At 34.1% G+C, this 27,652-nt stretch overlaps 1 protein-coding gene across 1 annotated transcript; it reads right to left on the reverse strand.

Annotated features, from left to right (window-relative positions):
• Window positions 1-1,245: 1,245 nt before the first annotated feature.
• LOC113312017 lies at window positions 1,246-3,623 on the reverse strand. The gene is made up of 6 exons (XM_026560796.1): window positions 3,450-3,623; window positions 3,102-3,188; window positions 2,414-2,548; window positions 1,939-2,100; window positions 1,641-1,691; window positions 1,246-1,461 (listed from the first exon to the last, which is right to left on the reverse strand). The coding sequence occupies exons 1-6, from the start codon at window positions 3,621-3,623 to the stop codon at window positions 1,246-1,248; spliced, it is 825 nt and encodes a 274-aa protein (XP_026416581.1).
• Between the last annotated feature and the right edge of the window lie 24,029 nt (window positions 3,624-27,652).

Consider the following 27,652-nt stretch of genomic DNA (forward strand, 5'->3'; position numbering starts at 1 on the left):
TTCAACCTATTTAATTCTCGCACTCAGGTATACATGGTTTGCAAAAGGATTTGTGAACCTATACGGTCTGAAGAATTCCTACTGATTACAAGTATGTTTACCTATCTCCAAGCAGTTTTTTTTCTCACTTAATTGATTTGCTTGCTTGAGTAATTTCCAAATGATCAGTTTGAGACAATAAATTGATTTTAACTATGATTGTTAAGGATCTAGAATATTCATTGCTTGAATCTTATTTCGAGAGTTTAAACAAGAAGAGCTTGAACTCAAAATTTCTTTTTTCCAATATTAAATCTACTAAAATCATACGATATAGTCTCATAAGATAGAATGGTAAATATCCTGAGTAAATAAGATGGGCCAGTCTTTACATACCTTTTTGTTGATGAAGTTCTCGCAAGTCTTCGTTTGCTCTTCATTATGTCTGATAGTTAACTATCATACTCTAATCCTAGTCTGAGACTTGACTTTAGTAGACTAGAGATCAAGATATATTTTGTACATCTAACATTGACAACAAGCTTGATATGGAAAAGCCTGTGATTTCGACCGAGAAATGCTCTAACATGTAGCATATTGACTTTCTATTTTTATTCAAGTGCACAAAAATAGTGCCTTATTTATATCTAACATGTTGACTCTATTTTTTTCTGGTGCACCTTAAAGGGTTGACTTTTGCGCAACTTGGGGTTTAATGCCATAAATGGGTTTCTTAGGGTTTTAAGATGAGTGTTATTAGGTAATTTTATATTACAAATGCTAAACCATTTAGCACAAAAAATGGGACGAAAAAAGTGGTAGCTGGGTATGGGATGCTTTATGAAATAATTGATCAAGCGAAACCTGATTGTAAACATCGTCTCAAAATATAATTAAAAAATCGGGAGAAGCACAACCTTTTTATTAAAAAGTACCACAATCGGTTACAACTGATCATAATTAAGGACAATCTCCACCAGGTCCTCCGAAAAACATCATTATCCCACAAAAAATATCTCTACCAGGAAAAATAAGATCATAACAACTAGTTTTTGCATCGTGATCCAGTTGTACCTTTGACGTATCAAAGTTCAAATAATTACCCCTATCATTAGCGACTTTCATGTTAAGCATAAAACACGTATATTTAGTATCATAATTTGGAAAATACCCATGTCCCATTGGCGGAGTGGGTTCACCAAAATCTGCTCCTGCGACCCCTCCGTATCCAATCACAGACGCATTATTTGCTAAATGCGTAAAGATCTATTTTGGCCAGTATCCTATCTTTGCATTGTCTACACCATCGATAAGCCACCAGTTGCCACTTTTTGGGTCTCGGTGTACTGAAAAATAAAACACGCGTTGGATCCCTCCATAGAGACCAACTCCAATATATTCTCCAAAAGAGTACTTAGGGTGGACTTTTATGAATCCTGGGCAAAGCATGTTATAACATCCAGTATCTTTAAATCCATCGGCCTGCATAATAATTATAAACTGTGAATCTAGTATATAAATAAATGTTTCCTTCCAAAAGTATTTATTTGCATTTACTTGAGAATTTATAATATGAATCAATAACAGAAAAATGATTAACAACGAACCGTCCACAAACCAAAAACTCAAGTCTTATTGTCACCAAATAATTGAGGATATACCTGAAACTGTAACCGATAATTGTTAAATAAAAATATAGATAACACTTTAAACTGACAAAGACTAATTAATGTTAATAATGAATAAGTAAAAGAAAATTATCTAATTGTTATGTTACTAAGAAAAACATTAAAAATTTACATAGAGATCATGATTTCAAAATTAATATCATTATTGTGTTTTAGATACCAAGATTGGTTTACCAGATTATTATGGTATTATCGGAAACATCATAATCTCGACGCACCTAATAAACACATAAAGATACAATATTCATATAAAGTTTTTAAGATGACTTACACCCCATCCGAACTCTATACTATTTAGTTCTTCAGCAGGGCCATTCTGTATACAAATTTGAGTAGTGCTAAATTTTTCAGGACCGACACTCGGATTTGCTACAAAAAATTTAGCACTACCTCCGTAGTATACTTTCTCGGCAAAAGGTTGAGCTGACACATACTAAAAAAAGAAAGTGGAAACAAAGTAAAATTTCTTTAATATAAGTTTAAAGCAGTGAGAAACTTGTAATCTTTTAAATATTACAATAACTTTATAATCTCTGTGTCAATATGAACAAAGAAGTCACTTTCTTTATATAATTTGCAATCGTTGTGATTTAAATGAAAATTTAAATAGTTTATGGCAGAAATATAAATATAATTTGAAAATACACATTAGACTAATCATATGATCTTAAACTAATAAAGACCAAAAAGATAATTAGTACTTACATGGCGACGCTTTATCCAGCTAGAAAATGTTTTGCGTTTACCAGTTCTTCCTTTGTGGTTCTTCGGATGGGAACAGTTTCCGAGGGGCAACTTTCATATTTCGATCGTACACCAATAGAAACCATATTATAAATAGGTTCATCAATTTGTTCTCCTTGAATCACATTTGGCTTCATCTACATGTCGGTGTTTTTCAAAAATACATCAACATACCAAAATTACCTCACTTAACTGCAAAAACTAAAAAATAATTCTTGAGACATTGAAATCAAAATAACAATCTCTTCGTTTTAAGAGAAGATGTTCAATTACTTATTTTTGCAATCTTAAAACAAGATAGTTAGTTATTTAATAGAGGTAATCTTTTTTTAAAAAAATATTTTTTGTTGCTGGAGCTCTTTCAGATTCTTTTTGTTTCTGGCAAACATAAAAATAGAAAACAATAAAAATTATTCCTTTTAATAATTCTTAAAATTGTAGAAAGACAAAAAAAATTACGTTTAGGAGATAACTATCTGAAATTTATTTAATCTCTTTATCTACAAATTATAAGCTAATACACTCATCATTAATTATTATTTTTACGTTACATTATGTAATATGGGAATCTTAGTATAGTCATTAAAAAAGTGCATTAAAAAATAAATGAGATTATGTAAAGTAAAAACTAACATAAAAAATCATTCACATTTGTTTCCTACTAGAATGACATATTTGAAAAAAAATTACCTGGATCTTGTGATTTCTGAGCAATGGATGATCAAAAGCCGGTTGTTTATAGATACTTATACAGTCGTATGTTTCACCAAGTTTTTTCTGTAATTGTTCAACACAACCAGGAAAAAAAAATACAAAAGACACATTATTAAAAAACTAAGAGTAAGTTTGGCTCTTTCCTAGGCCAAAAAAATCTAGTTCCAAGTATGTGACACAAATAAAGATTAAGTTTAAACATTTACTAGATATTTAGCAGTGCCTTAAACTAGAGCCTTTGACTGATGTTTAAAAATATGCAAATATATAGTAAATCTAAAAAAAATTCTTAAAAACAAAGTAATCTATAAAAATATCAATTACCTTGATAGACTTCACGGGAGGCTTATTAAGAGTCTTAAGTTTTTCGTCTATCTCCATGTCTTCTTCCTTTGATGCTAGTTTATTATTCCATCCTTCTGCTCCATGATAATTCTTTAGGATGAGATTTAAAAGTACTAACACTACTACCAAATCAAAAACACTCTTAAGACTCATTCTCACCAAGATAAGGTAGTCCATCTTGATGGATGTAAAGACTTTTATATATTCCAATGCTAGATTAACTAATTAATTATTCATTTGTGAAAAATTTAGTATCTTAATTGCCAATCAAGATAGTTATTTTCTATATTAAATTTAAGATATTAAGTTTGATAGTTACTGATTATATAGAGATGTCCTAGTAATAATTACCTGTAGTGGTGTTCGTGTATATAATAACAATAAGTTCCGTTAGACGTAATATCATGTTCGATAATTTATTATGAATATTTGTTATGGTAAGGTATAAAGGTATTGTCAACTCAAAGTTGTAGCCTACATCCAACTATCTTACGGGATCTATATCCAATATATCAATTTTCATTCCTATACTAGTGAGTAAGCAGCTGAAGGTGTACAATAACATTCCGTAACTAATGAAGTTGTGGTCACGATTTCAATATCTTAAATGTGCAATTTAGAGATATATTTTTTGAAAAGAAGAGGGTATATAGCACTTCGCCAATTTTTTCGTTCGCAAACCTGTATGAACAAGCGTTAGTATTTCTTTCTTTAGGGTAAGATATAATGTATTTTCGCCAATTTTTTCGTTCGCAAACCTGTATGAACAAGCGTTAGTAAGTATTTCTTTCTTTAGGGTAAGATATAATGTATTTTCCCGCTTTCACTAATATTAGTCAAGTGGCCAAAACCTTTACACATGCAGCATTGAGGCATATTTTTATCATCACTAACTTGATTGTTCCTTTTTTTATTCAGAGGAATACGATTTTGAGGTATGTTTGAATAACATGGAGGTTCTTTAGCGAAACATTTATTTCTCTTTCTTAGAAGATCTCTAAACTGGGGTTATTTAGCGAAACATTTATTTCTCTTTCTTAGAAGATCTCTAAACTGTCTTATGATCATAGACATAGTGGTGTAAATATCTTTCTTTTGATTATCCATTGCCATTTTAAAGATATTTCTCTGGCTCCGAAATTTTTTTACCTTTTATATGTCTTTAATGGCAATATGTAACGGACTGGTGAATTTTTCCTCTGAACTGGTTGGATTTCAACCCATCCAGCGAGGCTAAACCCCAGTCGCGCCGCTCGAAAATACAATAAAAGATAAGAAGCAATTATACTAATAAGAATTAAATTCACAATTCTTCATTTCCAATTACAGAATCAAAAAAATAAATAAAAAGAAAATAAAATGAGACAATTCAGATGAGATCCCATGGACCATTTTCTTACAGTACTGACACATTTTCAAAATGGGATTTCCATAGATAAGTACATAAAGCTTCAAGTACAATTAATAGTTCATGATATTGACTGTGAGTGGGGGTTTAAAGTGTAAACAATTGAAGTATATAAGGTTGTTAAGAGGAAAATAAATGAAAGGAGCGATAAGAACCGTTCTTGTTACTACAAAAGTTTTAAAAATCAAACAGGCACTTAATGACCATATGAGTAAGCCTACAATACATAGATATCTGATAGCAAAAGGGATTCAAACGCACTACTGGAAACACCCAAGATCAGACCCATTGAATATGAAACCAGCAAGTTCTCAGTTCAATCCATATAAAGATCCTGTACAAGAATCCAACATATATACAACAACAAAATGTAACAAGATGACATGGGATCAAAGCAAGCAAACTACCCCAAATATCCCCGTGATATACTTATCATAAGCTTATACAAAGTACTAACTTTCGAAGCATTAAGAGGCTTCCGTAAGCTCTACCCGGCTTACTACTGCAACTTCTCTTCGTACTCTGTGGGGGAAAACAAAACAAAACGGGGTGAGCAATGCCCAGTAGGGGTTATAACGACGAAAAAATGTAGTGCCTGCGAGAAACATAAAGAAATGGGCAGACAAGAGCAACAACTAAAAATAATGTACAAAATGAAAGCATTTCGCAATTTAAATTCACTAAGAGACAAAGAGTTATGAATCGAGTTAAGTGACTCTACTATTCTTTTGGCCAGCGCCGATGTCAGGGTAGTTCTGGTTACCAGCCACCGTTACAGCTAACGGTCTTCTGGGTTGCCACTCGTAAGCGGGGGTCCCGGTGGGCCTGACATTCCTAAAGTAGAGCTCTGTAGTTCTTAGTGGCAGTAAACACGAGAAAATTCACAAGTGAAGATCACTTTCTGAAACCATAATCAATTCTCAAAGGTCAAGGGCAGCGATGCCGCACTTACCAAAAATTCGCTCAAATGCTAAGTACCAACCTTGATGTGTTCAGAACATTTTTATCTAAAAATAACAGCTTAACAACACAAATCCATGAACATTTCTGACAAGTTAATTTTATAAGCAAAGTATAAAGAACATAACACTTTCTGCCAACCAGAAAATACACGGATTCAACATGGCAAAGGAATTTAAATCAGTCGTTGCAGGAAGATAATGATGCTGTCGGCAAACATATATTCAATAAGAAATGAAAATTCTTTCAAGTCTGACATAATATGAAATGCCTCGCATTTGCACAAATCTGAAACAACCAATTTGGACTGCCAAGAGCTTAACACTGGAGTAACATGAGAAAATACGTCAAACGAAACAAGGACTATATATCCTTTTCACAAAACTCTGTGTTAAAAATCCAAGAGGGAAAGCATATGATAGTTCAAACATGATAAGAATTATAAAAGAGTAGTTTTAACATACATAACAACACATGCAATAAGTTTAGTTGCCAACAGGGGTTTTAGAGAAACTAAAGCTAGAGTAATAAAGCAAAAATACCAACTCACCAGATCATTTTAACAAACGGGTTTTAAGCAAAGTTTTGAGATTCAGTAGAGGCTTGATTTATGTATGGAAATCAAAGTTTAAAAGACTACCAAACATTTTTTGAACCTTCCAAAATTATTTATAAAATTACATTTAAACAGTGGCTAATATGCAATGATAAATCTGAGAAATTTAAAGATTTAAACAGTTCAAAGGGTGTTAAAACATGGGTGAAGTATAAGAGAGTTTATGGAAGAAACTTATCAAAGTCATGGTGAAGAAAAACACTCCAAAGAAGCAATCAATGATTTTCATGAATGGATACAGTTGAAAAGATGATAATCTTCACCGTGACTTTGAAATGAAATAGAACCAGTAGCATCAAATGAAAAGCAAAACCCTCTACTGTAAATAGTTAAAATTCCACTAAGAAACATCCAAGTAATAAAAATATACACATTGACATGGAAGGAGGATTCATGTTACTTTTCACTCTTGACAACCCAAATCCAAGAAAAATAATAATCCAACGGTTCCTTCATGTACTTTCAATTTAATCCAGAAATGTAACTTAAAATAAAATTAGATACATTTGCGCATACCCATTTGTAAAAAGGTCACAAATTAAAGAACATAATTCAAACGGAAGAAAACAAACAGAAAAATCCCCTACCTTTGTGGAAAACGATTCCAGCCGGTAACGAGAATAAATTGAACTTGAATTCTTAGATTTAAAAGCTAAAGATCTTCCTCTGCTTGAAATTGTTTTTAATGAAAGTTTATAACAGTGGACGAGGGGAGAAAACTTTCAGTGGAACTAAAAATGGAAAAGAAGGCGATTTTCTTTATGATTAGAGTTGACGACAAATGAAAGACAAGACCGACCCCCTAGCTGCTCGTGTCCCTCACGTGGCATTCATGCCTTGATTCCCATAACACCTACTAATTAGGCACATTAAAATCACTAAGGGATAACCACTTAGTTGAGAAAACCTAAACTTGGTTTAGGGCACTCTCCATTTTTATAAGCATCCGATATTGTGATCGCACGCGCTCGCTACGTAGTTCTAGCCAAATGGGTTGGGTTCGGCTCAAATTCCAAGAGAAATTTTAGCAACGTTACACAATACCTTTTTAATTTTTCACGTGTTGTTCTTGATCAAAAATCTTCAATCTTTTAACAAGATCACTTCCGGCTTCCCACGGGAATTGGAAGCAGAAGTCTTTAATGAGGTAAAACAACACTTGGCAGTGGACTCTATTAGGTGAGTCACATGTGGTGGAAGACGGGTTGTAGGAGGATGGATACCGAGGAAACAGAGTAACTAGGGGTAGCTTATTCGGTTTCAACTATACGAAGTTGTCGTAGTCAATTTGTACATCGACTTAATTATGAGAGATTTCAAAAACTGGAATAGGTACCATGGTTTTTATGTCAGACATCTTTCCTCGTTAATAAAATCTTGTGTGTCTTGTGATTTATTTTATCTTTCCATATTATAATTACATTATAGTTATAATGAAAGTAAATACACTAGCACGTTAACAAACATTTTGGATCGATCCCATAATCTATACCCTAAGTGGTTTTATATATTATATCCAAGATAACCTTGTTGAAGTAATCTTTCACCTTTACAGTTTCGAAAAAGATTATACAAGGATTCTTTTATATATGTTATTATAAAAGAGTTGGTGGTGCACTCGGTACCCTTGCATTTGCATTAGTCCATATTCTTTGATTCCAAGCGATTCAACAACTTACATTCTCTTTTCGGTGCAAGGTTAATAGCTTTAGCATATTTAAGGAGTCGCTCACTTATTTTCTTTAATTCAGAAGTTCATGTGTTCAACAAAATTTTCAACACCCAAAAAAGGACTTCTTTCTGTTCCAGTATCTGAGTCATCGAACATGAATGCATGACTTAACTTTTAACTCATTATGAGAATATTCAGGGTTTAAGATATCACCAGCAGGATATAATCTTGATTTGAAACATTTAATGAAATTGAGTCCCATAGAGTGATTCACCAAATTCTTGTGTTATGTTAATTGATTCTCTTCGGTTTTATCACAATCTAAATATGACATGTCATTATATGTTGGTCGTAACAAACACATATTATTAGATCTTATCGCATTTGAGGTTGAGGATAACCAAGGTTCATCCAAAGATTGATAAGAATTCATTTTTAATTTTAATTTTCAGAAAAAATTAATATTTTAAACTGCCTAAAGTTTACTCAACGATCAATAAAATTAATTAATGATAAGTATATATTGATAAATTCTTGGATCATTAGTATTTTATAGTGTGTAATTGAAAATACTTGTTCTTGTTGTATATCTCTTGGTATTGCTTTCAGTTTATGAGATAAACTTTTGGATTTCTTCAAATCTAGGTTTTGATCTTGTTAGATGGAATCTTCGATTGAACCTACAGACCTTGGTATGTCAAGTATTTTATCATATTTCAAGTGCCAAAACTATTTTTCGATATTAGTCTACTAAATTCGCTTCGGTTTGAAATAGATTAAGGTAGTAGATCTTAGAATTTCCAAGTTACTCAAGGTAGATGAAGAACTGAAGATCAAATGAAAAAATTAACTACAAGAAGCTACATCAAGGTAAGTAACAAAGAACTGATCTTTTTCTATTGATTTGGTTTCCATCTATCGATCTATTAATCATAGCAAAAGTAGAGGACTTTAGTGGTTGATCATAATTTAAAGAAGATCATATCACAGATTAGCTTCTTTCTAAGTCTAGTGATATTAAACTTAAAACTCAACTTGGGAAAAAATTATAAGTATTTTTGAAAAAATTTCAAGGCATACAAATTCATTCTTGAGTTTGTAAGGTTTTGTTTTGGTAGTTTACTATTAATAGTTTTCATTTACTTAAGTCCACGAACCTAAGAATTGAGTTTGTGAACCTAAAGCTTGTTGAACTCAATACTCAAGTAAATAAGGACTTTGAGTTCGTGAACGTATTACAGTGAGTTTACGTACCTAGTGTAGAAAATTTCTCTAAGCACTTTTGTCATTTGAGTTCGGCGAATCAATTATGGTGAGTTTGTGAACCTATGAAGAATAACTTTTCGCTTTTAATGTATTTAAGTTTGCAAACACGTATGTTTGTGAACCTATTTAACTGTAGAGACTTATATTATAGGTACAAATTTTGTAAAACTAGGGGTGAGCATTTGACATGGAATCCGCGGATTTTACCCGGTCCAACTATATTTATGCGAGTGGGTTCCAAGAATGTTTGCTAATGTGTTCGCGATGGACACATTTTTGTTGTCTCGATTCTATATATTGTTAGGGCTCATTTTTGTACTTAATTATTATGGTGTTTTATGTGTGTGTAGTTGTTTTTGGCCAATAAACCTTTTTGGAAAAATCGGCTCGAAAAGTTATCTAAGGCACCCGGAGGAATTGTTATTAGCACCCACAGATTGGATAAGGGGCACTCCCAAGGCACCTGATATTGGCACCCCATTCTGGATAGGGCCCCCCTCTCTTCACCGTTCAAATCTTGAAAATGGCGGGAATAGTTGCAGTCGGCTGGATTATTTATGGGAGGGATTCTGGACTGGATTTCATGAGATTTAATTGTTATTTTAGATTGGTATTACCTTGTTTTGGTCAAACAGGGTGGGTAATCTCTCCAGATTCGCAAAACAAGGGATGAGTCACAGACTTTCAATGAAACAGAGGAGAACAAATATTGTCGGGGTTTTGGAGATTCTGTAGGATTAGGAGAGGATTTTACGCGAGGATTGGATGTATTTAGTCTTGATTCAGTCTTGAGAGGGAATTAGAGAGTTCGGATAACGCAGAGGAGGTTGGACTACCGGATTTTGATAAAACAGGGGTGGATTATTATCAGAAGTTTATATTCATGGAATGTACGTGAAAATAAGGGAGGAAAGCTTGTTGTTAGATTCGATAGTATCTTAGAGAGATTCTGAGGCGTTTGATTTGGTTGGAGGACGCGTACATAAGATTCAGGGTGAGGAAAAATACCGTGACTTACGGTAAAAGAATAATCGAAATTTTCTTGAAAGATTTAGGGTCTGCTGGCTATATAAGGGTTGTTTCAAGTCACAAAAAGGGTTACGTACGTATAGTTGCAGAGAAAAACAAAGGCGTGCAGAGGCGATTTCACAACTTGTAGAGAAGAGGAAGAAAAAGAACACGGAACAATAGAACAAGACAGTCGCAAAAAGTGTTACCTATTCTTTCAAATTCAATACCTTTGTAACAATTTTTTCAACAATTATTTTGAGTTGGCAACAATTCTGTTAAGGTTTCTTTGTAACCGTGGGTTCTGAAACAATTATATCTTTTACAAAACACACTGCTTTATACCTTTTCATCATTTTAATCAACTTCTGGGCTATAAACATGTATTTTGAGAAAGTGATTAATATGAGGAGCTAAACCCCATTGCTGAGGCGACATAGGAAGCTATTTTTCCAACAAAAAGTGGTATATTCTTATTTATTGCAATTATTTTATGATTATTTCCCTTAAATGGAAATTGTTTGAATGATTTTTGTTAAGAAATTGTTATTTCTTTTGATAGAGCATGCTTGGTCATAGGTTTTGATGCTTTATACTTTGGATTTACACTTGTTATTTTGAAAATCTACTTGTTGCAATAGTTTAGAATCAAATTAAGCGCAATAATTGCATAAATATAAATATTGGATTAAATCGCTTTAAACTTGGAAAATAGTGGAATTTTAGCCTCAGTGTTCTTTTAATCTTGATAACATCCTTGTTTGAGTTTTCTATTTAGTTTTAGAATTTAAGTCTAGAAAAATCCTTGACAAGTTCGAGAAACGAAACTCTCTTTACCACTGTATCTACAAATCACATCAATTTTTGGCGTCGCCGACGCGAACTTCATTTAGGTTTTAGATTTATTTTATTTTTATTTGTTTTAGATTTTTTGTTCTTTTTTATGCCTTTGGCATTTTTTTTTTATTCTTTTCAGATTTGGAGCGAAGCTATAAGGAAAGAAAAAGCGCTATAAAAGGAAAGAAAATTCGAAGAAGGAAAGAAAAAGGGAATCCAAAAGAAGTGAAGAAGATTTTATTTTTTATTTATAGATTTTTATTTTTAGGAAACTGTATTAGGGTTTTTTGTAATTTTTATTTTCTTTTTGGAATTTTTGGACTTTATTTTTTGGGACATTCTTTTGGACTTTATTATTTTTAAAACCCTACAGAAGGGTAGTATTAAATAAAAATTGTTGTGGGGAAGGAAGACAATTACTATAATGTCTCGACCCCTCAGGTTCGTACACTGACATAGGAGTCGGTGGCCTGAGTCGACTACAACTGATTCGTCGCCCGTCTGGTACGGGAGGTAAAACTATATCCACCCACAAATCCCCTGTCAGTGGTTTTCTTTTGTGTTGAGGTTTTTAAAATAAAATAATACACGTGCACACACCAATTGCACCTTTATCAGAATCGCCGAGTTTAGGAAAATTCATGGATTAATTAGTAAGATGGATCCGTGCCTTGGGCCTTATGGGAGTTACCACCTGAAAGTCCACAAACCTCAGCCTCGTACCTTTGTGTATATTTTGTTGTAGGTAACCCAAACTTACCTAAATTAGTGAGCCCAGCATTTGCATGTGCACATATTTTTACTGAATTCTTGTGTATGCATGAACGTAAAAGAGACGCGCTACGTCGATTTATTAAAGAGAAACCTAGTAGTTCTAAGAGTCTCGATTACCTTAATTTAGAAAGTCCAATTTTCGGAAAATCCAGTTTTGAACGTCCGCCTTTTACTGAGGAGAGAATCCATATTACTCTGATAGCGCCAGAAATGGCAACTTTGAAAGCTTTGTTAAATCAGACTAGGACCACTCGTCCCTCATGTATCAGGTTAGCGGATACGGAAGCAAATTATGAACTTAAACCTGGGACCTTACAGATGCTCCCAATCTTTTTAGGGAAAGAAAATGAAAACCCTTATTTCCACGTTAGGGATTTTGAGGAAATTTGTAGTACCCTAAAAATTAGAGACCTTGATGATGATGCTTTGAAACTTAGGTTATTCCCTTTTTCCCTGAAAGATAAAGTCAAATCGTGGATGTATAGTTTGGCTTCCAGGTCAATCGAAACATATGAACAACTTACATCTGCCTTTTTGAACAAGTTTTTTCCTAGGCACAAAACATCGTCTATTATGACGCAAATCTGCACATTTTCTCAACATGAGGGAAAATCTTTGCATAGGCATTTGGAAAGGTTCAACGATTTGTTAACACAATATCCTCATCATGGTTTAGAAAAGGTTAGGCTAGTTCAGATCATTTATGAGGGTTTAGATTATTCCATAACAACCATGGTAGAATCTCTGTGTACAGGTGGGTTTGAAAACCAAACAGTTGATGCAGCGATGACATTTTTGAATTACATTGCCGAAAAGACCCAACTATAGGAAAATAGTAGGGAACGTCAGAAAACAATTCTTCTAGGCAGAGGAAACGTTGATAGGGTGTAAGGAGGCTTTAAATTAGATGCCAAAATTGCTGCTATAACAAAAATGTTAGAAGCTTTAAAAGTGGATCACACTAGTGGTAGAGTGGAACCTTTTTGGGAAGGTCAGAATAATGAAGAGCAAGGCAATGCTCTTTATAATAAGGGGAAATAAATAAAATGCCCATGTGGAAAAATGCATTTCATAAAATGCCCACGTTTTTGTCATAATGTATTTAATGCCCATGAATTGACCTTTTCCGTTCTGTTTTTTTGAAAAACGGCTAAAGACCGTTACATGACATGCGGCACTTAAACGGCTATGTAAAAAGACATTCTAGCCTCTGAATCGGTTGGATCGGCCCGAGTTGTTAGAGTAGCTCAGTCATTATCAACTGAACTTTTGACTCGGCGGTGAGAGCTAGCTTCTTCAGGCATTTCTCCGAACATTTAATGTGCGTGAAGAACTAGATCCTGCCGATAATTAAACGACCTTAATTTCTCTGCAAAGCATAACCCATCACTCGCAATCATTTACAAACATTAAACGACCTTAATTTCTCCGTCGATGTTCCATTATGAAGTTGAAAAGTAATAATTTAACTGAATCACAATAAAGTCAATCTTTACAACCTGATGAGAAACAGACGTTATTCGTCTGTAAGGTATCTTGGTTTTTATTTAAGAACCATAACAACAATCACTGATTCAGCACTCAAACTGGAAGAACAAACCTTAATTAATCCAAATCACCGAATTCGCCTCATGAATCCATCATTCAATCAACTCAGCATTACAAAAACAGTCACAATCCATCACCCATTCATTTAAATCATAATAACCATGGAATTTCCTAATCTACAACAGCACCGTCGCCACCATCTTCAAACACTCTATACAAATATAAAGAAGCCCAATTTTTAGGATTGATATTATGGGTATGTATAACTATCTTTAAATCTGCATACCAATATTTAGCGGTCGATTCCTTTTTAAAGAACGATTTTTTTGGGGACCATGGTTTTTTTGGAGGACCATGATTTTATTTTGGATAAAGACATTAGAAGTAATTTTAGGTCACCCCATATCTAGTTATTTATTTAATACCTAATCTCCCCTCTTAATTAATTTAGGTTATGAATTGTGATATGATTTAGTTAAAAACAATTAGTGAGATTAAATTAAAAGATGGGTTTATTATTAGTTGAGTAGAATTATTGTGAGAGTAGAGTTAGAGAAGATGAAGGAGAAAAACATGGAAAATAAAAAAAAAAATTCCAATTCACCCCCTTTGAGTATTCAAGTGATGAAAACTCATCTGATTCTTCATCTCCATCCTCTCCTAGAATATTTGTTAATCTTCAAAATGATCCGGATTTGGCTTATTTCTTAGATGGTGATTGTATTCTCCCCAAAATGAAACTCAAGATGAAAATGATGGATTTTATCAACCACAACCGGAGGAAGAGTATTTGGGTGAACAAGTATGCTCCAAACTTAGATAATGTATGTTGAATTGGTAAAAACTTCCCCAAAAATGTAAATTTTTGAACTGGATTTTGCACAGTTCGGTTACATTATATGAAGAACATGTAACCGAACTGTTCTGAAGGTGTAGTTTGGTTTCCTTGTGAGATGAATAAGTAATCGAACTCATTTGAAGATGTAGTTCAGTTACTTTATCCAAACACGCAGGTTACCGAACTCCATATTAATGGAAGTTCTGAGATGCAGTGTTATGTTCGGTTGGTTCGCAACTAACCGAACTTTACGTAAAAATAAAGTTTAACTAAGTGTATACAGTTCGGTTGGTTCGCAAACTGCATGTACCAACTATCTAACCGAACTATGTTTAATAAGTTCGGTTGTTTCGCAAACTTGAACCTAACAGCATAACCAATCGAACTTAACAAACAAAAAAAATCTGAAGTTCTAGTGTCTAGTTCGGTTATCTACACAAAATACAAAGTAACCGAACTCTGTTCTTTTTATTAGTTCGGTTGTTGCGGTAAAATTCACATGTTACCGAACTCGGTTCCTTTTATTTGTTCGGTTGCTTTGCAACTTGCTTAACCAACCGAACAATGAGTTCGGTTTTCCCGATAAAATTATTATGTGACCGAACTTATTTGTGATTGCATTGATTTTGTTACATTTCTTGTAGATGGAATCACAACCTATACCAATGCATGATCAACCTTCTCCGATTGGTATGTTGTTCGAAGATACATCTACTCACTATGCGAATGAGTTGGAATTTGACTTACCTATTGATGCGAAGAATTGGGCTAGAGAACATGCCAAGAGAGTCAATTGTGTCTTGGTTTTGAATGGAAAAGAAAGAAACACTCGTTTTGAAATGGTTTGTGAGAGAAGTGGAGATCCCGATGTTAGTAACAAGAGGAAGGGTTATGAGTATAAAGGAAAGACGACGAGGAAGAACACAACATGCTCAAAGAAAATCAAATGTCCGTTCAAGCTAGTATTTAGCAAGACCAAATTAACGACGAAATGGTTTCTAGCTATGGATAAGGTGGTAGTCGTCATAACCACCCTCGTCCGTATGATCTTGAAGGGCATGCAATGGCCGCAAGGCTCACTCCTCGAGAAATGGAAAAAATAGCCGAGTATAGGAAATTGTGTATTCCACCTTCCACAATGCTTCGCTTATTAAAGTAAGATAACCCAGGTAACGTATCATCTTTGTATACCATTTACAATGAAATTGAGACGATTAAAAGGAATGAATGGAAGGATAGAAAAGTAATGCAACAATTATTTTATAACCCGCAACAGGTGAGAAATTAATAACATCAACATCCTCCTCGTCTTCATCTGATGCGATGCTGTAAGGATGGAAAACCACATCTTCCATTGTTAACTTATCCAATGTCTCCCTTAACTCCAACACCTTTTTTCCTTATTCTTTTCCTGTGAGTTCAAAAATTCATATTTACCAGCTGTAGGCTTCCCATAAGGCCAAGGAGTGCGAGCATGAGACAATTGCAGTTTAGGGAAGTGGTCGTACACCCAAACCTATGAGAAGAGGCAAAAAGTAATACATTCGCAATATGATTAGTAACAATACACATTCATTCACTTATATATTCAAACACACAAACGATAATTTAACGGGGTACCTGAACAAGGGTGTATAAGCCTCCAAAATATAGACTCCTAAGCTTCGAAGTTTTTCTGAGTTCCACTTGAACGAATGAAAGAACCGCAATGCCCCAAGAGTAGTTGTTCACCTCATCCAAGGGGTCCAATAGCTGGAGGTAATGAGCATTTACCACGTGGCCTGAAGTGTCAGGGAAGAAGATGGTTCCAAGTTGATATAACAAATAAGCAGTCACATGGTGCTTAGTCTTCTCCTGTGTCATCACCAACTTTCCTTGAGAAACCAAATCTTTCGTCCCTGAAAACTCATCAAACAAGGTTTTGAGCTTGATCTTTTTCAATTTCTTCTTGTACGTGTGGTCTTCCTCAAACTCATTATACTCATCACCTTCCTTAGGCTCTTTGTTAGCTCGCCTAAACTCACATTGTGCCTTTTTATCGCTCCATCCTAGACACCTTTCGACTAGTTTTTCAAGAACTTCATAACTCATCGAGGGATCGTAGCCATATCGAACACTTGTTCCTGTAATTGGTAGGGCTGTGATTCTAAAACAATCATCCGGCGTTATTGCCATCTCACCAAAAGGTAGATGAAAGGTATCCGTTTCTGGATAAGCCCTCTCCGCAAATGCAATAACAGTGACATCATCAAATTTTTGGTGCGCATGTCGTATCCCGTCACAATCAAATACCGCCAGGCGGACCTCATCACACTCATTTTCTATATTCCATACCTTGTTTTTTTGACGTTTCAAAACACGAACAACATTTTTATGATCCTAAAAAAACGACATCATATCTTATATACTAATATATATAGAAAAGAACAATATATGTCAAAATATAATAAAATGACTGAGAAATCTAAATCTTGATGGTTAAGATTGAACCATACCTTTGTTGCAAAGATCTTGGCAGCCCATGAGTTTTTGTAGCCCATCAATACCTCCCCTCCATCTCTTGGAGTACCATATGTTGGATTCTTTGGCGGCAAACACAAATCCTTATGAGGAATGTATGAATATCTAGCACAAGGCTTTTTAGGCGTCTTTCTAGGTCTCTTTACCACTATGTCTGCTTGTTCCTCTTCTTCTTCCTCTTTATCCGAGCCCTCCTCTGATTCATCATCATCCTTATCTCCATCCTTGTCTCCGCCTTCCTCATCTTTTTCACCCTCATCATTGCCACCCTCATTTCCTCCTCCTTGAGATAGTTCATCTTCTCCACCTTGATTATGTTCTTGACTGCTCATCTCTTCCACGATCTCTTCATTAACTTGTTGGATTACGTTGTCAACATTATCTCTATTGACACCATCTTGGATGACAACACCCGGTAATGACCCACCTCCATACTTAGCATTTTTGGTTCCACGCTTATCGGCACCTAAGTGTTTTGGGCCTCTAGGCGTGGGAGTTCTCAAATCTTCCGGTAATGGTTGGTTGGATTTCTTACCTTTGCCACTAAACAAAAAAACAAAAAAATAAGGAATAATTCACGAAAAAAAACCAACTCAAGAAAAAAAAATCGTGTTCCAGGGTAGAGTTCGGTTACTCAATTATTTTTTCGAGAAAACCGAACTCCACATATATATGTAAATAACCAAGAGTTCGGTTTGTCAAAGTTTTTTGCGAACAAACCGAACATATTGGAACAAGTTCGGTTATATGGGTACTAAACATATAGGGAAAAAAAGAACAGTTCGGTTACATGGCCAATTTTTTTTTTTGTAGTAAGGGTACAATTCGGTTACATGACAGTTTTAAACATTTATGCGAAACAACCGAACAAAGGTGCTAGAGTTCGGTAGTGTGGGTACTAGAAATTTTGGGAAAAATCAAACAGTTCGGTTACATGGATTTTTTTTCCTATTTTTGGTAATAGCTATAGTTCGGTTACATGGCAGTTCAACATTTTTTTTGCGAAACAACCGAACTCACGAGTTCGTTAACCTAGTTTTCAATCCTATTAAACCAAACTGTTCTTCGTGTTCTTTGTTTCATGGAGTTCGGTTAAGAAACTAGGGCAACAATAAAAGACGCTCTAACCGAACTAAACACTGTAACTTCAATTTGAACCCTATTTTGATGATTTCTAATCAATTGAATCGATGAAAATCAAATTAAAAGAAATGGGTTTCTCGGGAAATAACTGTGAATCGGACCCATGGAAGAATCAGGCTTCTTACTGAGTCTATTATACTGGATTATGGATTCACTTGGATCTTCCACTTCTTTATGAATCTCAAAATCACTTGGCTGATTTGCTAGATGTCCTAATGGGGGACCTGTTCCTGGGAGTCTTTTGGTTTTCTTTCGAAGAACCATTCTTATAGTCGATTGATTAATCGACAATGAAAATTTTATGAATCGACGATTAATCGATGAAGATGACGTTGAAATGGGGAAGAAGAGAAGAACAAGAGGGAGAATAGTTTTCTCCTCAAAACTGTTTTTTTTTTCCTTTTTTGGGTGCGGCTAGGTTTAGTTTAGGTTTTGAATTAGGTTTAGTTTAGGTTTTGTTTTAGATTAAATTAGAGGCAGTTATTAAGTTAGGGTTAATTTTAATTAGGGTAAGGACCAAATTAGTAATCTCATGATTTTAGGACATCCCTTAAAATTGTAGGGTAGTGGCCTAATAGGACCATGGTCTCCCCAAAAAAACCATGGTCCCTAAAAAATCGTTCTTTTTAAAACCCACTTATGTTTATCTTGATAATGCCAATCCTAAGCCGTCGATTAAACAGAAGCGTGAGCGGTAGACGATGCAATTTTCATTTTCTAGCGTAATGGGTAGATTTGTAATTTTTCCCATAAAAATCTCATCTCGTTGGATGATAAATTGACTAAGTCCACGGTATTTTACTAAATTGGTGGGCCCTGACGGATTTCATAACGGCATGGGCATTAAATGTGTTACCAAAAAAACGTGGGCATTTTTTTAAATGCATTTCCCCACATGGGCATTTTTTTAATTTTCCCTTATAATAACGCTAGATTCGGTAATCGTCAAAATTTTGACCCATATTCAGAAACCTATAATCCTGGTTGGAGAAACCATCTGAAACTTTCATGGTCTAAGGGCCAGATTCAAGGTCAGTTTAGTAATTATAATGATCCCAGGTTTTGGTTACACTAAGAATTCTTCAGGCCCGGAGAATAAAACGACTAGCTTTGAGGAACCTATTAATATGTTAGCAAAAACTCGGGAAATGTTAGCACAAAGCCATGTTAGTTTTCAACGGGAACCAAGCAGAATGCTCAGACCTTTCTAAGTTAGAACTTCAAGTAGGCCAAATAACTAAGACTTTAAGTGAGAGAGATAATGGAAGGTTCCTTAGTCAGACTAATCCTAATCCTAGAGGAGTTCATGAAGTAGGTGCAAAACCATCAAATCAATTGAATGATATTAGAACCCTTAGGAGTGTAGAGTTGAAGACAATAAAGGTAACCATGCCCGATAGTGAACATATTGTAGTTCACCCCTCAGGATATCACCCCTCAGGACCACCATTAGCTGACGGGGATGATAAAGTTTCTGATGATGCCAATTCGGTTCCTGAGAGGTCTGATTTTGTTCCTAGAGCCCCATTTCCCCATCTATTAGTACCAACAAAGAAGGAATCGAACTTTAATGATATATTGGAGGTTTTTATGCAAGTTACCATAAACCTTCCTTTATTAGATGCAATTAGGAAAATTCCTTCTTATGCCAAGTTCCTTAAGGATATGTGTACGCGAAAGCGAAAACTTAGCGTCCATAAGAAAGCCTTTTTAGCTAGTCTCGTAAGTTCAATCATTTTGAAAACTGCAACTCCAAAGTACAAAGACCCAGGTTCCCCTACCATTGCTTGCATAATAGGTAACTTTCAGGTAGAAAAAGCTTTACTTGACTTAGGATCCAGTGTGAACTTACTGTCGTACCACGTGTACTTACAGCTAGGACTTGGTGAAATGAAACCTACTCAGATAACACTGCAGTTAGATGATAGGTCTGTTAAAATTCCTCGAGGTGTTATCGAGGATGTTCTCATTGAGGTCGACAAGTTTATTTATCCAGATGATTTTGTTGTGCTAGATACCCAACCTTTCCCTTGCCCAGAGAACCAGATACCTGTGATTTTAGGTCGCCCATTTTAGCTACGTCTAATGCGATCATTAACTATCGAAATGGTGTGATGAATTTATCTTTTGGTAATATGACTATGGAGCTGAACATTTTTAATCTCAGTAAGCTACCTTATGAGATAGATGACACGTGCGTTGAAGAGGTGAACATGATAGAAGCCTTAGTTCAGGAGTCATTACCAAACATTTTGTCTGAACATCCATTAGAAAGTTTGCTATCCCATTTTGGTTTAGATTTTGACGACGATAGCACTATTGAACAAGTAAATGCTCTATTAGATTCTACCCATGTGTTAGACACTGATAGATGGAAAGCTAGGTTCGAATAATTACCAGCTTCCGAGACTACCTTAATTCCTTCTTTAGAAGGGCCTCCTAAGTTGGACCTCAAACCACTACCAGATATCCTGAAGTATGTGTTTTTAGGCCCATCTGAGACTTTACCTGTGATTGTAGCTTCCGATTTGGATAGTGATCAGAAAAGTAGGCTAGTAAATGTACTTCAAGATAATAAGGAAGCTTTAGGGTGGACTATAGCAGACATTAAGGGTATAAGTGTTACTGTGTGTATGCATCAGATTCATTTAGAGGAAGACTCCAAACCTTCTAGGGAGATGCAACGTCGACTGAACCCTAAAATGAAAGAGGTAGTTCGGAAAGAGGTGCTTAAGATGTTAGATGCGGGTATTATCTACCCAATTTCAGACAATAAGTGGGTCAGCCCCGTTCAGGTTGTTCCTAAGAAATCAGGTATCACTGTAGTCCAAAATGATAATAATGAGTTAATCCCAACCCGAGTGACCACGTAATGGTGTGTCTATATTGACTATAGGAAATTGAACAAGGTACAAGGAAGGATCACTTTCCCCTTTCTTTTATCGACCAAATGCTAGAGCGATTAGCTGGACAAAGTCATTATTGCTTCTTAGATGACTACTCCGGTGATACGTATTGATCTCTGTACCTTGGTGACTATTATTATAGAGCCGAAATTCAGAATAATAATAGACGAAAACTAGAAAACAGAACACACTAGAAACCAGATTCAAAGAAAATATCTTCTCTAGATTATGAACTAGAAAACTATTACAATTCTCTATTTGTTACGCTCACAATCTCTCTAGGTAAATAATCTTAAAATATTTGTTAAGTTTGCTTTTACAATAATTAATTTCCTCACAAACTTCTCTCTAGGTATGTGTGTTAAACCTCCTTTTCTAGGTGTCAAACCACACTCTCTAGATTGTCTTAGATATGAGTTAAGCATCTCTATTTATAGCTTTAACGATTTTTGAAACCTTATAGGAATCTATTTCCTTATCTAGGAATAATTCTTTTTCTAAGAATAATTCCTTATCTAGGAATAATTCCTTTTCTAGGTATATTTCCCTTTCTAAGAAGTATTTCCTTATCCAGTTATACTTCCTTACTTTGGTTTGGTTTCCCAAACCTCCTAGGAATTTATTTTCCTTCTAAGGAATACTGCCTTAAATCAGTAATCCTCCTAAATTACAATTCTATCCTCAACCCGTCTTGAGGATCACTAGTTCGCGGGGAGAGGAAGATACACATGTATCATCCGGTTAGAATCAGATCATTATTGCCCCAGAATACCAAGAGAAAACCACTTTTACCTGTCCCTTTGGTACCTTTGCGTATAGACGCATGCCTTTAGGGCTATGTAATTCCCCTGCGACTTTTCAGTGTTGTATGATGAGCATCTTTTCTGATATGGTAGAACGGTTTTAGAGGTCTTTATGGATGATTTTTCAGTGTTTGGTTCATCTTTTGATGACTGCTTGCATCATTTGACATTAGTGTTGACTAGGTGTAAGGAAAAGAATTTAGTGTTTAATTCGGAAAAATGCCATTTCATGGTTAAATCAGGAATTGTTTTAAGACACATCGCTTCTTCAAAGGGTATAGAGGTAGATAAAGCTAAATTTGACCTTATTAAAACTTTTTAGGTCACACAAATCGTAAAAGATATTAAGTCATTCTTAGGGAATGCAGGATTTTATCGTCGATTCATTAAGGATTGTAGCTTGATTTCTAGACCTCTTTGCAATTTGCTTGCAAAAGATGTTAAGTTTGTCTTTGATGATCGGACGAGTTGATGGCCCTCCAAATCATGTTGTTGTCGGACCGCCAAGCAACTAAAATGTTGGTAGCAGGACCGAACATTAAAATTAATTAAAAATATTGATTGTTGGATCAATATGAAAGTTATCGACGTTTATCGAACTATCATAAATTTGAAACCTTAATTTTTTTGGAGAACCCTGAATCCTGAAGATGAAGAGTTGTCCAATGTGGGTCAAGGAATTTCGACCAACTAGTGGGCATGGGAGTTGGCCATTGGTGGTGGATGGACGTCCGAGCGTGCATAAGAGTGCCCATGAAATTTTTTTTACTAAAATATGGAGAATTATTGGAGAATTGTGAAAAATATGGATAATTATTAAGAGACGTGGGATCGACCGTCCATGATGGTCAAGGGACCGGCAGGTCCGTTCATGGTGGTGCACGGGCCACCATGTCCCTCGCGCGTCCATTCCTGAAAATCTTAGGTATTTTATCGGGCGCTTGTGCATCATTTTGTATTTTCAGAAGAGTTATATCTTGACTGAAATTCTTAATTTTTTCTTAAATGTGCAATTAAGGTTTTTTGCTCGCACGTCCAATATTTGAAATATTAAAATAATGTTATTTTAATATTATTGGTAAAAAAAAGATCTAATAATCGTGGGATTAGGCTTTTTGGAGAAATATGGAAAACCAAGAGTTTGCATGAATATGGGAATTCAAGAGATGTGAGAAAATCAAGAATACAAAACAAAGTTCGGCTAACTTGGCATGTGTAAGTGGTGGTTCAGATTTGTCCTCACAAGAGATAAATCTACGGCTGTAATTTTTTGTCACAAATGATGGTTGTGATTGGGATTAGAAGTGCATCTAATGACTAAAATTTACTTACCATATCACTAATGTTCCATTAATTTTTCATAAGAAATATTTTATTAATTTTCCATAATAAATGTCAATTATGAATGATATGTCAATTATAAATGATGATAGGACATAAATTATTCTATCAACAATGATAATAATTCTTAGGATTAATTCGGTATTGTTGTGAGTTGTACAACAACGTTTCTAATGTGTGTTGTTGTGCTGAGAAATGTACAAAAAAAAATTGATGTTTGGAAAAACATAAACTAAAGTTAGAGCCGAAGATGTTGGAACTCAACTTGTTGCTAGGCTACCAACCAAAGTTCTGTACGAACATTGATTCACATTTTGTAGTTGGAAATCACCAATTAAAAAAAATCAAATTTGTTTCGTAAATTATCGTGTTCAACTATTGTCTTTGTAGCAAATGACTAGAACAAACATATCTCTGAAAATTGTAGTATATTTATTATGCTTAAGAATAATGAGTTTTTTGGTATTAAATAAATAAATATATAGATAATATTAAATTTATAAATTACTATTATTATTAAAAAAATATTATTTAAAAAAAATCAATCGTTGTTTAATATTGCCTTTATTTTAATTATTGATAAATTAAAGAATTTTCAATGATGGTATAACGAATAAAGATCGGTTGTATATATAGACTTAGGGGTAATTTTTGCCATTTATAAAATAAAATAGGGATAGAAAAAAATAGAATATGAAATTAGCTTTTGCTTTTGAAGCTTTTAAAAGCTCCTTCTCCTCTACTTCTCAAAGTTGATAGATTTTGGAAGTGCGTTGCATACTTTACAAATCTTTATTAAACAACTATGGTGAAAAATATTACTATAAATATGTTTTCGAAGTACTTTTTGGAAGAAAAAAATTACCAAATTCAGTTAGATTCGTCAAAACAAAGTTCGGCTAACTTGGCCTGTGTAAGTGGTGGTTCAGATTTGTCCTCACAAGAGATAAATCTATAACTGTAATTTTTTGTCACAAGTGATGGTTGTGATTGGGATTAGAAGTGCATCTAACGGCTAAAATTTACTTACCATATCACTAATGTTCCATTAATTTTTCATAAGAAACATTTTATTAATTTTCCATTGTAAATGTCAATTATAAATGATAATAAAAAAATTTATTCTATCAACAATGATATAACACTTAGGATTAATTTGGTATTGTTGTGAGTTGTACAACAACGTTTCTAATCTGTGTTGCTGTGCTGAGATATGTACAAAAAACAATTGATGTTTGGCAAAACATAAACTAAAGTTAGATCCGAACGCGTTGGAGCTCAACCTGTTGCTAGGCTACCAACCAAAGTTCTGTACGAACATTGATTCACATTTTGTAGTTGAAAATCACTAATTAAAAAAAAAATCAAATTTGGTTCGTAAATTATCATGTTCAACTATTGCCTTTGTAGCAAATGACTAGAACAAACATATCTCTGAAAATTGTAGTATATTTATTATGCTTAAGAATAATGAGTTTTTTGGTATTAAATAAATAAATATATAGATAATATTAAATTTATAAATTACTATTATTATTAAAAAGTATTATTTTAAAAATAAATAAGTCGTTGTTTAATATTGCCTTTATTTTAATTGTTGATAAATTAAAGAATTTTCAATGATGGTATTGCGAATAAAGATCGGTTGTATATATAGATTTAGGGGTAATTTTTGACAGAAAAAAAAAAATAGAATATGAAATTAAGGTTGATCATAGCTTTTGCTTTCGAAGCTTTTAAAAGATCATTCTCCTCTACTTCTCAAAGTTGATAGATTTTGGAAGTGTGTTGCATAAAAAACACTTTAAAAAATCTTTACCAAACAACTATGGTGAAAAAATAATACTATAAATATGTTTTCGAAGTACTTTTTGGAAGAAGAAAATACCAAACTCAGTTAGATTCGTTAATAATTATATAAGTGAACCATAGTGGCGGTTGTAGTGGTGTTCAGGCAAAGACGCTATGGTTTGATTGGAAGTGGTGATGGAAGTTGTTTCAGGAAAAATAGTAGTGGTGCGTTATGTAATTATGGTAGTGGCAAGTATCGGTGTACAGTGGTGCCCAATGAGTAATTTCGCGTCGTCTCATGTATTTCCTAATAAATAGATTAACTTTATTTTTACTCAATGATGATGGATAACAAAGTATATTAGTTGTTGTTATAGTCTATTGTTATTAGATTAAGTGGTTAACCATTTGACCTACTAGCTAATTATAGTTTCATTATTTTTATGCAACAAATAACCTCACATTTGGAAGGTTTATGTCGTAGAATGTCTGTGAATTTTGAAAAACTAAAACTACATCTTATGTGAGTAAAATGGGTTGTCATATGAAATGATTTAATGTGTTATAATATAACAACTTGGGAATTAGTTTGCCTTTATGTTAATGAAATAGTAAGAACATATAATCCGATATGTATTGTTGAGTCCATTCAGAGTTTTAATCTTATCAGACTATTCTTAAAAGAGATAAAATCAACAAGGATCTGAACATTGTTAACACCTACATAATTATTCTCGAGAAAAATGAGTTCGGGTGATGTAATTTGTTATAGACGACATAGTTTGATGTTTTGGTTAAGTCCGGTTACTAAATTGAGGAAGATGCATAAGGACAAATACCATTTGAAATTATCGAAAAGGTATCTTTGTAAACTACAAAACATATCAAATACTGTTTTTTTTTTTTTTTTGGAAAGCAATGTGTGAAAATTAATTTCGATATGATTTCATGGTTGGATTGAGAATACAACTCACACAGGAAGATGAATTATTTGGGAGAATGTCAAAGTGTCAAAGTAGAAAAAATTATATATGAGGACACGAAAAAAGATTTTTGGACTGAAGAATATAAATATCTATCGCGTTTTCCTTTACTTTTGTAATGATAATAAGGGTAAATTCAACAACTAATAAATATTATATAAAATATATAAATGTCGACAAATGTATAGCCAAATAAAAAACCGTACCCGTGTCGTTACGACATGGGTTAAGCCCTAGTAATGATAATAAAACAAGGGAATGAGAGGCATGGGACCGACCACGGCCGTGCGTGCCTTTCTATTTTTTATTACTATTTTATTTCCCTTTTTTCGCATAAATCTCCATATTTCCTCATTCATCCATATTTTTGGATGCTCGTTCGTACATTACTACTAAGTACACCCCCACCATTTTCTTAGGGCTTACTCGGTGGTGGCCCATATGTCCGAAAGTTGAATATTTTTACTAATTCATGGAATTCTGTTAGGAAAAGCCGTGAATTGAAGTAATGATATATTGTGGTAAAAATAAAATATTTTCTAGGAATTCAATTGATGAATACTGAAGTATAAGTAATTAATTGATGGCTTTATACTAGCAGACAATCTATCTAGGAGCATTATATTTATTCGAGAATCGAGGTACGAGGTAGCAGAAGCATCATACTCGTTCTGAATGTTTAATCTGCATAGTCAGAGAATATTTGTGACATCCTGAAGACGTTATTGCTCTATACTAGTGGTCAATCCAAATAGGAGTTGTCCATTAATTTTCGATTATATACAGAAGTGAATATCGAAATTGTTCAATATTGTTGATGAAATATGCAAGATATTGAAAGCTCAGCTGAGAGGATTTAACGATCGCATATTTATGGATGCTCTGAGAGGAGGCTATACACTTAGTCAGAGATTATTGTGACATGAGCTTTCACGTCTAAATTCTAAAATATAATTTCACATATTCGTAAATATGTAAAATTATGATTTTATAATTTTAGCATTTGCCAAAAATCTACCATCAACACGGGTTAAATTTTTTGTTGGCATAATACAACTATATGCTGGTGGTTAGTGGAAGCCAACAACAAAAAGATTAGCTAATTTAGATTCAACGGATTGCATGATATCATTTGGCTAGCCAACAGAGTCATTTGTTATAACTATGTCTAGTCTTGGTTTTGTTAGATAACAAAAATTGTCCTAGAATCATATGTTATAGCTATGTCTTGTCTTGGTTTGGATCTTGCACAATGCAGTTCCTAGCATAGTGTGTCTTTACTTTTGATGAAGTTACGAATGATGCCAGTTGCATGGTTGATAGACTCCTGAGCTTTGATGTTTAATTTCTTTTCTTCATTTCTCAAGTTGTTTTGGCATCTCATGTTATTCGTCTGCAGGTAGAAAAAAAATAATCCTTTAGATTACTCGTATCCGATCTGTCCGTCCGCGCATCTATTGAATGTAAATCCGTTGGAAACCAGATTGGATGCGCATGCAAATGTGATGTCCACAATGAATTGGATTTAATATGGATGAGGTGAAAACCGGCCCATACCGACTCATGCTCACCCATTGTAAAACTAGGAAGCTCATGGATTTAATAGCATCCGGTCCACCAAACTCCTGTTCTCCTTCTTGGTTGAGATATTGTGCAAACGTGGGAAACTAACAGCCCTCCATTCCCGGGTAGTGGCTAATGCGGATCTAAGCTAAGCTTGAGCATATCAAACACCATTTAAGATGCCTTACTAAAAAGCGAAAGGCCT

Source organism: Papaver somniferum, chromosome 9 (genome assembly GCF_003573695.1).
Source record: "Papaver somniferum cultivar HN1 chromosome 9, ASM357369v1, whole genome shotgun sequence".
NCBI classification, from domain to species: Eukaryota; Viridiplantae; Streptophyta; class Magnoliopsida; order Ranunculales; family Papaveraceae; genus Papaver; species Papaver somniferum.

What these genes read in the sequence shown, in the direction of transcription:
- LOC113312017 (XM_026560796.1), bottom strand. Translation starts at nt 3,623, where the DNA reads ATGAGTCTTAAGAGTGTTTTTGATTTGGTAGTAGTGTTAGTACTTTTA. An exon ending in CTCCCGTGAAGTCTATCAAG is followed by an intron (nt 3,189 to 3,449) that starts GTAATTGATATT and finishes GAACAATTACAG; the next exon opens with AAAAAACTTGGTGAAACATA. An exon ending in GAACCACAAAGGAAGAACTG is followed by an intron (nt 2,101 to 2,413) that starts GTAAACGCAAAA and finishes TTCTTTTTTTAG; the next exon opens with TATGTGTCAGCTCAACCTTT.